A 15,235-nucleotide genomic window follows, 5' to 3' on the forward strand; every position below is an offset into this window, starting at 1 on the left:
TTCCGGGTGAACATTAAGACCTCTTGGTCTAGCCCAGTTGTAAGCTATATTTAGAGCCTCTTCGGCTTTCTTGCAAAGTAGATTTGGATTCTTTCCCCTTAGAAGTATTATAACGTCGTCTGCATAACAGAATGGTTCAAATCCTTCCTTGGTTAAAGACCTTAGTAGACTATTTATGGTAGTGACCCACAGAAGCGGAGATAAAATCCCCCCTGTGGCATTCCCTGCTCTACTTTGTCTCTTCTTGTTACGTCATGTAGCGCGAGTGTGTACATCTTCATTTCGAAGGTCCTCTCTATGTGGTGTACTACCTCATGTAATGCGGTTTCCACTGATCTACCTTTCACGTATGCATGTTGTTCAACATGTCGTTGGGGATTTGGCTCTTGATCATAGTATCGACTGTCCGTTCCATTGTCTTGAGTAAAAAAGATGTTAAACTTATCGGGCGATAAGATTTTGGTACTGCGTAACTTGTCTTACCTGGTTTGGGTATAAAAACAACCCATGCCTATGCCAGGCTATGGGAGTATACGCAAATTTAAAGCACGCGTTGAAAATTTTGACCAGCTTGGACGAAATGTGGTCCACTTCCCTTTGAAGTAAGGCCGGGAAGATCTTGTCAGGTCCTGCTGCTTTGTTTGGTGAGAAGCTCATTATGGTTTGCTTAACTATAAAGCTGTCTATTTTTGGTACTGATGTGTGGACATTTTCCGTCAAAAGCACTGTTTGGGCCGCAGTGCTTGGAGGAAAGTGTGTTCTCATCAGATGGCCTAAGGTTTCCTCGCTTGTTTCCATCTTCCTTCCCATTTCATCAACCATTAGCTCGGCTTGTGTATGGGTTTTGGATAGAAACTTTTTAATTTTTGATACGTTGTTTACGCTATCTACCTGTTTTGATTTGTAGTTGTCCCGGAATACAGTTAATTTTTTTCGTTTTGCCCTATTGTAAAGTCTACGGACCTCTTTGCCTTTGTTACGAATTTCCCCTGTCATCCCCTCTAGGCAGACTTCCTTTCTCGTAGGGGACAACTATCCTCAAAAGACTTTACCAGGGCTTCGACTAATTTGTTGACTTTACTGTCAATATCCTCTTTACTTAGGCATTCCTCATCTTCTCCTTGCCCTAGTCTGTACCTTAATTTAATTCCGAACTTGGTCCTGTTTGTTTTGGATTTGTTATGGAATGTTATCGGGTTTGGCGGTGGCCATGATATTTTGAACCTAATATACCTGTGGTCAGAGAAGGAGTGGTCATCTGAGACCCTCCAGTCATGTACCTCGTTTATTAGGTTCATGACTGGAGGGTCTCAGGTGACCACTCCTTTTCTGACCACTTATGTTGACAAAATCTGGAGACTACAGTCACCGTTCTATAGATATTCGCATATAAAATTAACATTTTTGGAATTACCTTCAATTCTGATGCTATACCTCAAGATTCACGCGGAATTTCAAAATTTTATATAGCCTATGTTACTTTCAGGCGATACTAGAATATCGCCTCAAAATTTCAGGAAAAACTGTCCAGCGTTTTTGGAGTTATTAACGTACAAACATTTTTCGATTTTATATATAGAATATTCTGTAGGTAATCGGCCTTTGGACGGGACCAAAGAATTGAAAAAAAAACGTTGAAAATTCTCTTTACTTTAGTAACTTGTTTTTAACGGTCTCAACACATAATAAAGTTACGAACGCCACTGTGACGGTCATAAGACCCCAAATTGAATTGTGCCTTAATACCGAGGTCTGAACGGTCACAACGGCAAAGAATAATTTTGGGACTTATATTAGTTGGCCGTTATGCCAGGTCGCCAAAAATCCATATATTGTTTTTATACCCTTAGCCTTTAGGATTTCGAGGTATATAAACTTCGATACGATAAACACGTACTTCATTGATAATTTGAAGTCGATTTGTCTGTCCGTCCGTCCGTCTGACTGAAGCGTACGATAACTCCCGAGTGGCTCAGCCTGTTTGGGCTAAAATTTGATCCTCGTAATACTTTGTCCAAACATAGAACAAGTTCGAAGAGGCGCTATATCGGTACCTTTCCCCTCAGAATTTCAAAAAATAGTTCCCATATAACGGCACCTCCCAATTTTAGATATTTTGAAGATATTAGCTAATTTTTTGACCGAACTACATGTAATTTAAGATTTGAGGTTCCCAGTGGTCAAGGTTTTGGTATAGTCCCCATATAACGAGACCTCCCGATTATAGGTATTTGGAGGATTTTAGCTACATTTTTTACCCAAATAATGGTAATTTTACATTTGAGGTTCTCAGTGGTCACAAAACGAATTTCCCCCCATAATTGTGGACATAAGTCCTTGTTTTTGAATATTCCCCATATCAAGGTAGCTCCTGATTTGAGATATTTTGAAGTTTTATCAACATTTTCGACTGAAATCGAATGTAATTTTTATTTGAGGTTCCCGGTGGTCAAGAATTTTCTCCACTAGCGAAGCTCCCATATCACGGTACATTCAGATATTTTGATGTTTTTATCGACATTGTAATTTGGCATTTGGGCATCACAGCGGTCAAACAAATTATTCACTAAAAATTGCGGATATATGTCCATGTTTTGGTAGGGCCCCCATATACCGGTAACTAAATTTTTTTATAAATTGGCTGTAATTGAGCATAAGGGGAACCCAGTCGTCAAAAAATTCTCGAAATTTCTCCTTTTAATATTGCTTCCATATAAAGGAAACCCTCGTTTTCGGATATTTTGAAGTTTTTGGCTGTCATTTGGCATTTAGGTTTCCCAGTGTTCATTAAACGTCATCAGAAAGAAAACTAACTATCATATTTTAGTTCAGAATATTTCATGGTAAAAGGTATAGAAGTTCGGCCCGGCCGAACTTAAGGCTAAAATGATGCATTATTGTGCGCTCTTGAATGGAGTAACAAATTTGCTTCGATCTTGGCACATCATAATCGTTCATCAAGGCATATATTAGGTTCGATTGTGGACTATTATATCAGTCCACCCCTCGTGTACATTCCAGACCAAGTTTCATGTCTCGGATCGTTTTGATTTTATTTGATGGATCGCACAATTTTTCGAGGGCTAGTTAATTCCATTACCGTGAAATTGCACCAGCTTAAATGTCTGGCTTAAACAGTGATTAAGAGCTGTTCGGGTATAATTTAAAATTTTTACCGTAGGAACTTCTTGTGGTCCTCCTGACAGCGACAACTAAATGGTCCAACATCGTAATATTTCTTTCAAACTGAAATCAAGTCCGGAGATAACATGTTTGATTTTTTTTTACAGTAGGTACTGGTTGTGGTGCTGCCCACAACATGTCTTCCGACATAATTATCCAAAAGCTCTAAATTAAATCCAATGGGGACCAACTAAAATGCCTACTTGGCACCATAACTATCGAAGGGGATAACTCCCAAAATATGATTCAATTCGAAGTAATCTTTGTGTGTCCATTCCTTCAAGTACCTCCTCCGCAATAATTCAACACTTTTGAGCCTTCATTCAATTTAAAATTACTTCTCGGATCTCGGATACGATATTATATTTTTACTAGGGGAATCCAATACGACCTGAGATATGGACGTTTTTTTGCGTTGCCTTTGGAAGTTATGAGTTTGGCTTTGAATGCTAACACGTCGTGACAACACTTTCATATGTTTTCGAATACGTGAGTTCGAATTACATGTTTGTTACTGATCAAAACCATAGCCATTAAGGAGGCAAAAAAGCTCGTTGATATTCTCAAGAATTAGGTATCTTCGTCATCCAATGATTGTACACAATCTCCCCTAGATTCAGGTTCAAGTATTAAGGTAAACACAGGAATGTGGAAATAAAAAAACCTAACCGCCCAGAAACTGAACAGCTAAAGCAACAAAGTAGCCCCACTGAACCATAGAACGATGCGAAGTCATAGAAGACGTAATTTAATGTTTTCCGCTATGCCCTTTTTGAATATTTTGTCGTGTTTTCCCACGTAAGTGATGGCGTATGTCACTGAGCTAATAATAATACCGGGCAGCAGTCAGATATTAAAATAATTTCCGCAAGTTTCATTCGCGGGAAATAGTTTTTTTTTGGGACTAGAAATAAAGTATGCCTCAATATAGACAGAAAATTAGGGAATGCTTGAAGTTTACCACTAATACAATACTACCCTATATCCTCTACAACAAAACCAGCCCCTTATATTTTTTCTCAGAATAAAGAGGCAAAGAATTTTCCTGCTGCTACTTACCCAAAAGTATGCCTCAATATAGGCAGAAAATTAGGGAATGCTTGAAGTTTACCACTATTACAATACTACCCTATATCCTCTACAACAAAACCAGCTCCCTAATATTTTTTTCTCAGAATAAAGAGGCAAAGAATTTTCCTGCTGCTACTTACCCAAAACACCACAACATGGAAGAACAAAAAATGTAGGAATTCTTTCACTTTTCCTAAGCAAAATGCCATTGTCCTTTTTTTCACTGCGAGTGTTATGGCAAAGGAAATATTTCCACACTGTTAAAGACTAAAATTTATGTTTGATGGCGGATATATTTCTTTTCCATAACGCTTACTGGCTTAGTTTCTGTGACTTTTTTTCTTCGTTTTCTTCTTCTTGTTGTTCTGGCGTTTAATGTCAGTAAACGAAAATATATTATGGCAGTTGTTGGTAAAGCATTGTTTTTGTTTGGTCCATATATTAGTTTTCGCTGTTTTTTTTTTTGTCTCTTCTAACACGCTATGTTTTCTACTACAGTTATTTTGGGCTGTTTTTTTTCTCGAGTTCATCTTCTTATTGCTGTGGTTGTTATTGCTGTAAATGTCCTTGTTTTTCTGTTTGTAAAGGCTAACCCTTGGCGCCAAATTCCATATAACTTTTGCAAATAAACTATCTTTTGTGGCAGTTGGAGTTTTGAATGGGAGAAATGCTGCGAAATACGAAATGCTGTAATCGCAACAAACTAAAAACAAATACAACAAAAAAAAGACGAGAATAACATCCATAAAGACAATAGTAACATTAGCGTCAGTGGCAACAACAACAATAACAAGACAAGACAACGCCAAATGTTAGCGACACAAATGTGCAAATGTCAGACAATGTAAATATATGGCGATGATATGATGATGGCAGTGGTGGTGGCACTCTTAAGGAAAAATCCCTTGAGTGGAATTGTTTTTGTGGTGGGAGAGAGAGGGGCGATAGTAGTGTCCTAGTTGGGGGCACTTGCTGCATAAACCTTCACCCAAAATATTTGACAATAGAATTAGTAAACGGTGGTTTGTAAGACAATTGTGGCATTTTAAACAAGGAGGGAATATAAAAAATAAATTCTGCACAAGCACCGAAAATTTCAGGCTCTATAACCTAAGGAAGAGAAGTACATACAAGTGCAGATCACATGCATCATTTGAAAAAAAAAATTGAACGAAAAAATGGATTTAGGGTAAAATTCATAATGTTTGTTTATGCCGATGCACCGGCTGAATCTTCAACCCCTCATGAAGAGGGTTCACTGGTGTCATTAAGAGGCACCCTGTTACAGTCCTCAGTCACCCATTCCGACATGTTCAAAATTTCTTCCATTGCGTAGCACAAAATATTTCACTGGAGCCGCATATCTTACCACATATCGGTATATTAGGGGTCACCAAGATTCTTTGTCAGCATTCCAAGTGCTGTCGGCCAGCGTCTTGAGGGCCCTGTTCCTACTTCTGATTTTGTGCCAAACAACTGTGGCTTGCGCATACGTTACACTCAATACATATCTTGGTGTAGTTAGTGGTCAAGGATCAAGACACAATCGAACAATATGTTCAGCGGGAGCCTCATTTCAGTCGTCCACAAGGTGAACAGTGGTGCAGTAGATTTAGCGTCTGATATTTTCATATTCCTCAGATGGAAGACCTGCCCTAAGTCATCTAAGTAGATATTTAACTTATCACGTATGTCATCGACGATAGGACACTACGGTCCTGCAATCCTCCGCAAAAAATTAGGGTCTCCATGTCGTCTGCAGATTGTAAAATGTCTGAAAGATTCTGGATATACCGCCTTGGGGAACTCTTTGTTTCACTCAACGGGTCCTACACTTCTTATTGCTGAATTCCACAAACTACGTTTCAAACACGACGGGAGGGAAGCCTTTAATATGTCCTCGAACAGATTGGCATGGTAAAGGGTATGTGTTTGTGTATGCCCATCAGTCTTTTTAGTTGGTGCCGGAAGGGTTATTTTTCTGTATGGCCTCGAAAGGCTTGGTTTGTGTAGTTATGGCGATCTGTACTACTTTTTTTAAATAAAATTTACTCTCCTAATAGGGACCTCGAGGATAATTAAAATTCACTATTGCGATTTTTTTTAAATTTTGTTTAAGAGATGCTTATAGGAGTGGACTGATATAGTCCATATACGAACCTGTCTGGAAGTAATATTACGATTGTGCCTCATCGAAATAATGGGTTTAGACCCCAAGTATGTTTGGACAAAATGTGTTTCAGACAATTTGGAGTCGATTGAGCAATGTCCGTTCGTCTGTCTGTCTGGCTGGCTGGAGCGCAGGATAACTCTCGAACGGATGAACCGATTCGGTTCAAATTTTGGTTTTCGTAATAATTTGCCCAAACTTAGTTTAAGTTCGAAGATGGGCTATATCAGTCCACTTGTTCCGCCCCCACAAAAGTAAGAAAATGTTCGGAAAATTTGTGCGCACGATAACTCTTGAAGGCGGAAACCGATTTGGTTCATACTTTGCCCATCGTGAAATATGTGCCAGACTTAGATGAGGTTCCAATATGGACTCAATAGGTCTACTACTTCGGGTACCTCCCACACAAAATTTCGGTTAAGTTCAGTTAAGGACCTGCTCTCGAATCGCTTTGATTTTTGTTTTAGTAACCTGTATTCACTGCCCCCCATACGACGGTACAAGCTTTATCAGGGGCAAGTCCAAACTTCCTGAGAAAATAGCCTGAAAGTTGCACAAAACCCCTATGACACCGTGTGAGGTGGTTGGAGCGCAAGGTAACTCTCGAACGTATCTGCTGATTGGGTCCAAAATTTGGCTTTAGTAATATTTTGTCCAAACATAAGAAGATAAGCCATATCGGTCCACTACTTCAGGTACCTCCCACACAAAAGTTCAAAAACTAAGGACTAACCAATTTGGTCCATTCTTTACACTTACTAATATATCTACCAGATATAGATCATGTTCGAATATGGACTATATTTGTCTACTCCTTCTGGTACCTCTCACACAAAATTTCGGATAAGTTCACTTTAAGCCCTGCTCTCGAATCACTACCTCCATTACGACGTTAAACGTTTTTTCAGGGGCAAGTCCATATTTCTTAGGAAAACAGCCCGAAGGTTCTAAAAAATCCCTATGTCAACATATGTGTCTGTCGGAGAGCACGACATTTGGTCTTCATCATGTTATATCCAAACTTAGTTTCATGGGGCAATACCGGTCGACAACTTCCGAGTCTTTCCCCCAATATTAAAAAAATTTCACTAAAATGGTACGCACTATATCACTTGAATGGGGTCAACCAATTTGGCCCAAACTTTGGATCTCCTAATATTTTGTCAAAATTTAGTTTAACTTCTAAAATGGCCCAACTTCTAAAATGGCCCTAAGTGTACCTCCTCCACAAGGGATTTGTGTCTTAGTGCAGTTAATACCTAATCCACATTTGTGTCGGCAAGTTCAAATGTCCAAAAAGGGCCACGAAATTCTAAAGAGACCTTAAATACATTCGATCTGTCCGTAGGTGAAAGTTTCACTTCACATTGGCTGAGGGTATATATGTGTCGGCAAAGCCGACTGACACTTTTTTACTTGTCAAATTTGATTTCAGTTTGGAAAAAATATGACGATTGATGCGTTAAAGATTTATTGTGCGCACCAGGCAGTCAGAAAGGGACGGACTTATAGTAACTTTATCATTCCGTTTGTAATTCAACGAAATATTCCTTAAGTATAGTCTATATAACGATGTCCTTCTGGTCTCCGCCAGTCCGCTAAAAAGGGTACAAAACCTTCCCCCAAATAGTTTCGGTAAAGGTCCACGTTTTGTCATAGTTCCCTTAGAAGGCTAAAATGACGATTTTCCGCATTTTCAAGTTATAGCTGCATGGAAAACATTTGAACATTAGCGAGTAAAATATACAGAAAATGTCGAAAAAATAATCATATCGGTGGCCCGCCCTATGGCTACGTTGTTGGATGGATGGGAGGGTATAATTAAATTCGTCATTCCGTTTTTAACACATCGATATTCATCGGAGACCCTATAAAGTACATATTCTTGATCAGGGCAAAATTCTAAGTCGATATAACCATAACCGTCTTTCTGTCCGTCTGTTGAAATCAAGATAGAGCTCGAATTTTTACTACAGAGATTCGTAATTTGGTATAGAAGTTTCTATTTCTCCTAGGACTGAAATTCGTCGGTATAGTTCCACGCCTTCATATAGCCCCCATAGAACGGTACCTCCCGATTTTCGGTATTTTAAAGGTTGTGCCCACAGCAACCCACGGAAATGGCTGAAATTTGGTACCATCCGATTTTCGGTATTTGGAAGATTTTAGCCTCATTATCACACCGAAATAGCTTAAATTTGGTATTTAGTATTCGTTGGGGGTATAAAACTTTCTCCCAGAAATTTGTCGTTATAGGTCCATGCCTTCGTATAACCCCCATAAAACGGTACTTCACAATGTTCGGTATTTTGACGGTTGTGGCCACAGCAACCCACCGAAGTGGCTGAAGTTTGGTGTTTAATCTTTGTTGGAAGTAAAAGCCTATCTGAATGAAAGTTGTCGGTATAGTTCCATGTTTCGATATAGCTCCCATAGAACGATACCTCCGACTTTTCGTAATTATGAAGGTTGTGATGTCAACATCCCACCGAAAGACTGAAATTTGTTATTTAGTCTTCCATGGGGTTAAAAAATATTCGAGAAGAGAATTATCAGTATAGGTCCGCGTTTTTTGTTTTTCGGTATTTTCAAGTTTTTACCGAAACATCGGAAATTTGGTATTTAGTCTACTTTGTGTCTAATAACTTTCCGCCAGAAGTTTGTAGGTATAGATCGACGTTTCGATATAGGCCCCATGGAACTGTACCTCCCAATTTTCGGTATTTTGAAGGTTAGCCGCAGTTTGAAGTTATTGAACTTGCTGGAATTAGGTATTAAGTCTTCTTCATAAAAGGAAACTGTTAGTTTCATTCAAAACCTTATCATAACTTACCACTGTCTTAGAATATTTGCTATATATATTTATTTTTTCCCAATTGGTGTTGAGGTCTTTAAAAAGAGCTCTCTAAGCAACTTAAACTAAAATTGAAACAAAAGACAGCAACAAAACCTACAAACATCCTTACAAAGACCAAGTGTAAGAACCTATGAGAGAGAATGTGTAGCATATTGTGGATATAAAAACGAACGCACACAACAAAGCAAAGGAAACATGAAACTACAAAAGTCTTTGGAAAAAAAACTTTTCCATTTCTTTTCTAGGTTATCGTTGCTCTGCAACAATGAACATTGAGATCAATGATTTTCTTAAATGGTGTGGGTGGAATGTCAATGGTGTTTGGTTTTTTTTTTCTAAAAAAAAGTTTGTTTGAAATTAACTTTTTTCAATCAATAAAAATCGATATGTTTAAAGAGAGTTTACAAATACATTTATGAAGATAAAATTGTTATTAAATTTTAAACTTGTATTTTGTAATTTTTAATTTAAATTTATGAAGTAATAAAAGTCAAATCAATCAAATACAATCAAATTCCTGGGATTGTATTGTACTGAGCAAAAAAGTCCACTAGACCCTATGTCTACGGTGAAAATCGAGCCTACCGATTTCGACTTGAAGTTTTTCATCCTCGTTTTCATCCCATGTCAGCCATGTCAATAATTAAGAACTCTTTCGCACATAGCAAAAGCATTGGAACGCTCCTTCAGGCAGCTATGGCCTTGTGAATAAAAAACATCAAGCCAAAATCGGGAGGCTCGATTTTCACCGTAGACATTGTGTCTAGTGGACTTTTTTCCTTATTACAATCCCAGGAATCAGAAAAGCGAAGCGCCCCTTATGATTTTCAAATCTCCCCACCCTAATGAGCACACTTCAGTACATTTTTTGTCATCAAACTGAGACATCTTTGGTCTTGTGAATAAAAAACATCAAGCCAAAATCGGGAGGCTCGATTTTCACCGTAGACATTGGGTCTAGTGGACTTTTTTCCTTAGTACAATCCCAGGAATCAGAAAAGCGAAGCGCCCCTTATGATTTTCAAATCTCCCCACCCTAATGAGCACACTTCAGTATATTTTTTGTCATCAAACTGAGACAGCTTTGGCCTTATGGATAAAAAACTTCAAGTCAAAATGGGGAGGTTCGATTTTCACCGTAGACATAGGGTCTAGTGGACTTTCTTTCTCAGTACAGTCCCAGGAATCAAAAACGCAAAGCGCCCCTTATGCTGATCAAATCTTCCCACCCTAATGAGCTCACTTCAGCACCTTTTTTTGTCATTAAACTCATTTGCATACCACCTGGAAAATTGTTCCTCCATCTCCCCATATTTCCTTCACACCTCAAAAGTTAATTAAAACAAAACCAATTTCCAATAAATTTGACTATTAAATATTCATAAATCTAAAAGAAAATATATTTAAATTTATTTTCTGTTCAAACTCTCAATATATAGAAAAAAATTTAATTTTGATTTATGGCCTTTATTTTATTGTTGGTGTTTTCTTTTTTTATTTCTTTGCAGTTTATTAAAACAACAACAACAAAAACACGGATACTAATGACGTGTGGTGAATATACAATTTATTGGCAACAAATGGTTCAAATCAAGAACAAGAGCAGCAGTAGCAGCAGAAACAACAACAACGAGCGCAACAAACACGCCAAGAAATTGCAAAGAATTTATTAAAAAAAAGCTACTGCCACAGCAGAGAGAAGAAAACAACTTCTAAACAACAATAAAAATTCTTTTTTGGGAGGATAAACCACAAACACCTACCGAATAGAAGGAAAATAAAAAATAAATTGCTTTCCACGAGAAAGGAAAAAAGATGAGAAAAACAACGAAAAGAAAAACGGAAATACAAAAGGGTCTAGCTGAACAACAACAAGAACAACCAACCAACAACAGCAACAACAGTATAAACCAAATAGAAACAACCACAATGGGTGTAAATTTCGAATGTTATCAACGTTTGCAAGAAACCTATCCGCCTGATTTTGAAGAGGGCCAAAAAGAGGAGGATGCAACAACATGCCATGCCGCAGCTATCAACTCCTACACTCATCACAGACAAACAATAGAACACAAAGAAGAAGAATTGTGTCATAAGCAAATGACAGCAACAGCACTTGTGGGAGGTCTACTGTTGCCACCTAAATCCTGTAGCCTACAACATGGCCAATCCAGCAGCAGCAGCCCAAAAGAGTGCATCAGCCGGCCCACACTACTGCAGCATTGTTCTCGACAATGGCTAATATTTGCTTTAGTGGTATTGTCAGCATGTTTTGTTGCGGTTCCCGTTAATGGTTTGGCAAATTGTCCCAATGGCTGTCAATGTGATGATGATACCCTGGTGGTCAAATGCGGCGAAGGCACTTTGGATGTCCTGCCCATTGCCCTGAATCCGTCCATACAACGGCTTGTGATCAAAAACAATAAAATCAAAACCATCGACTCGAGCATACAATTCTATGCCGAGCTTACCTTCCTCGACTTATCCTACAACGATTTGGTAACCATACCGCAGAGGACATTTGCCTTTCAACGAAAATTGCAAGAATTGCATTTGAATCACAACAAGATTGGCCAAATCAACAACAAAACGTTGACGGGTTTGTCGGCAGTGACCATATTGAATATTCGAGGGAATCTCTTGGCCGAATTGGAGGATTATACCTTTGCACCACTGCTGAAGGTGGAGGAATTGAATTTGGGACAAAATCGCATTAGTCGCATTGCCCCACATGCCTTTGATGGTTTAAAAAATTTAAAGGTACTGTATTTGGATGACAACACATTGACATCAGTGCCAGCTCCAGAGAATTTCCAAGCCATGCCCTTGTTGGCAGAGCTGTATTTGGGTACCAACTCCTTTATGTCCATACCCAATAAGGCCTTTGAGGATTTAAAGGGTTTGACCCGTTTGGATCTAAAGGGTGCGGGGTTGCACAATTTGTCCCAGGAGGCCATGAAAGGTTTGGAGGCTGTACGTTTTTTGGATCTATCCGATAATCGTTTGGAGACCATACCCCAAAGCGCCTTGTCTCATTTGGAACGTTTGGAAGAATTGTCCTTGGGACAAAATGATTTTGAAGTAATCCACACAAATGCCTTGGCGGGTTTGAAAAATCTCAAACGTTTGCAAATTACCGGGGCCCAAAAGTTACATAAAGTTGAAAATGCTGCCTTCTCCAGCAACACCAATTTGGAGTATCTAAACTTGTCCGCCAATAAATTGCTGGCAGAGATTGAGGAAAATGCCTTTAGTGGTTTGCCCCATCTAAAACATATCATTTTGAAGGAGAATCAAATTACCACCTTGAGTGAGGGTTTGGTGCCATGGGCAGATTTGGTGACCCTGGATCTCTCGGACAATCCCTTGATATGTGATTGCCGTCTACTGTGGTTGAAAACCTTGATTATTAACAAAAACAACACCAATGAGCAAATCCAAGGAGTTGTGTGTGCCGCGCCACCCAATGTCAAGGGAGAACTTTTGAATACCCTCAGTGCTCCCATGTTGGGTTGTAATCTCAGCAGCCCCAATCAACAGGCCATGATAAGCATTCTTTTGGTTGTAACAGCAGCTGCCATTACCGCCTTGGCATTGATCATATATTCCTGTCGCCGCCGGATACGTGAGGTCCTGAAGGGAGGCTGGGGCAATTCAGCCTTGGGACGCAAAGAACGTGAATATCAGAAAACCTTTTCCGAAGAGGACTACATGAATCGTCATCCCCAAATACCCTGTGCCATGAGTAGTTCCGCCCCCTATGCCACCACCACAAGTGGTTATGGCGGTCAACATGCCTTGCAATACATGGGTTCCCGACCCATACCCGTCACTGAACTATAGCTAGAAGCACCACCCCCACCTCAACAAAGAGGTCGGGGATCGGCCACAAATGGTACTACCAACAACTGTAACAATGCCACCCTACAACAGTTAAAAGTACCCAACGGTACCTCCATGTACAATGGTTGTGGTCCTCTACCCGATAATCAAAACTCCTTTGTCACACAACTCCAACAAATACCCTTTATGACCAACAACACTCCAAGGCCATATAATTACCAATCACAACAGGATATGCGTAAACTGGCTAATACGAAAAATTCCACCATCACCTCCTTGCCAAGGCACAGTCAATCGAATTGGCAACAGGAAAGCTCGCTAACACAAAATCACATTTATTCTCAGCCCATAACTCCGAATGGTGTGGCCTATGTTACACCAAAATACAATACCACAGATCGCCACATCCGCTTGACCCAAGATCACTTTAATCACAACAACAGCTCTTTGAAGTATACCACCCAACAATATCCTGCCGTGGATGATGCTGAGGAGGGGTATTTGCACAACAATTCCCACTATTCCTTGCCAGTGGATCACAATAATGATGCTAGTCCTACATCAGAATCCCCAATACCGCCCACACCACCGCCGCCGGCCTTGCCACTGCGTAATGGTAGTTGCAACACTACCGGACGTAGATCAACATTTAGTTCGTTAAATGGGAATTCCAAACAACAACAGCAGCTACAGCCGCTACAACAACATAATCACATAAATAATAACAATAATAGTAGTGTGGCAACTCTGCACAAAATCACAACTTTGCATAATAATAACAACAACAACAACAGTAGTCTAAATACTGGCAGCTTGAGGCATCAATATCACTGATATTCATTGAAAAAATGCCGAGAACATGCCGCCACCGCGACAAGTTCAAGGTCAGAAAAATATAATTGGTTAAATTCCCTAAATGGTGGGGATGGTGGTAACACTGTTTATGGTGGTGGTTTTGAAACCATAGAAATGACAGCGTTTTTACACTAGAAAGAGAGTTTAGAAGGAAAGAGACTAGAGGGACAAAATGTTAATATTAAGAATTTCAGAATAAAAGAAAACAAACAAACAAAATAATTGAAATTTAGTTAGCAAAACGTATCTTCTGTTTTGAAATCAGTTTACTTTTCTTAAGCAAAAGCAAAACTTGCATTTTGAAGACACAGTCTCAACAGTTAGCCTTGGTTATAAGCAAAAAATGGAACGTTAATTTTTATTTATTAAGCGGAAAGAGAAAGTTCTACTCAGAATGCAGAAAACATAATTTTATTTAAACATTTGGCCACCCTGTGTAACAACGAAGTCAGCCCCTGAAACACTTCATGAGAAATTTCTATTATTGTGAGAGATCGGAGAGATGATCATTCCCTCTCGCTTACCATAAACGAGATATCGGGTGCATATTTTCTGTTGCCTACTTTAGGGAGCTGTTATTTGTGAATGTTAAATAAATAAATAAAATAAAATAAAATAAAATAAAATAAAATAAAGTAAAATAAAATAAAATAAAATAAAATAAAATAAAATAAAATAAAATAAAATTAAATAAAAATAAAATAAAATAAAATAAAATAAAATAAAATAAAATAAAATAAAGTAAAATAAAATAAAATAAAATAAAATAAAATAAAATAAAATAAAATAAAATAAAATAAAATAGCTCCCTAAAATATGCAGAAGATAATATTGTGCCCTTCGCTGGAAATCACCACATCAACACATTGAAAAACCACTTACTAAAACAATTAAAGCTCCTTACATTATGCAACAATAATAGAAATATGGGAAGTAAGAAAACGACGATGAGGGAGAGAGAGCGGACTCTCATTACTTCATACATTTGAACATTAAGTGTTTCAATTGCTGACTATGAAGTTGGGTTCGATTATTCATTAATTCATCAAACTTATTACCATAGAAATCAATAAAAATTAGAACTTAAATTTTGCCATCGTTGAAAACTATTTGCTTTATTGCCTAACCCGGGAATCAAGCCATGGCATTCAGAGTGCAAGGCAGCAGACCCAACACCATTATCCTCCCCCAACCCAATGAAAAAATTTTCCAATATATTTTGTAAAATTCAAAGCCAATAAACTTGTAGCGGAGTT

General features: G+C 38.5%; 1 protein-coding gene across 1 annotated transcript in view; it reads left to right on the forward strand.

Moving 5' to 3' along the window:
- The window catches only part of LOC141402269 (uncharacterized), a 167,404-nt gene extending 153,206 nt beyond the window's left edge, over nucleotides 1–14,198 (forward strand). The window contains 1 exon segment of the mRNA XM_073983174.1: nucleotides 10,790–14,198. Coding sequence (XP_073839275.1) covers nucleotides 11,097–13,958 — 2,862 coding nt within the window. The 5' untranslated portion in view covers nucleotides 10,790–11,096 and the 3' untranslated portion in view covers nucleotides 13,959–14,198.
- Nucleotides 14,199–15,235: the final 1,037 nt, after the last annotated feature.

The sequence above is a fragment of the Musca autumnalis genome, unplaced genomic scaffold (assembly GCF_047663935.1).
Source record: "Musca autumnalis isolate F117 unplaced genomic scaffold, ASM4766393v1 scaffold_4, whole genome shotgun sequence".
In the NCBI taxonomy this organism is placed as follows: Eukaryota; Metazoa; Arthropoda; class Insecta; order Diptera; family Muscidae; genus Musca; species Musca autumnalis.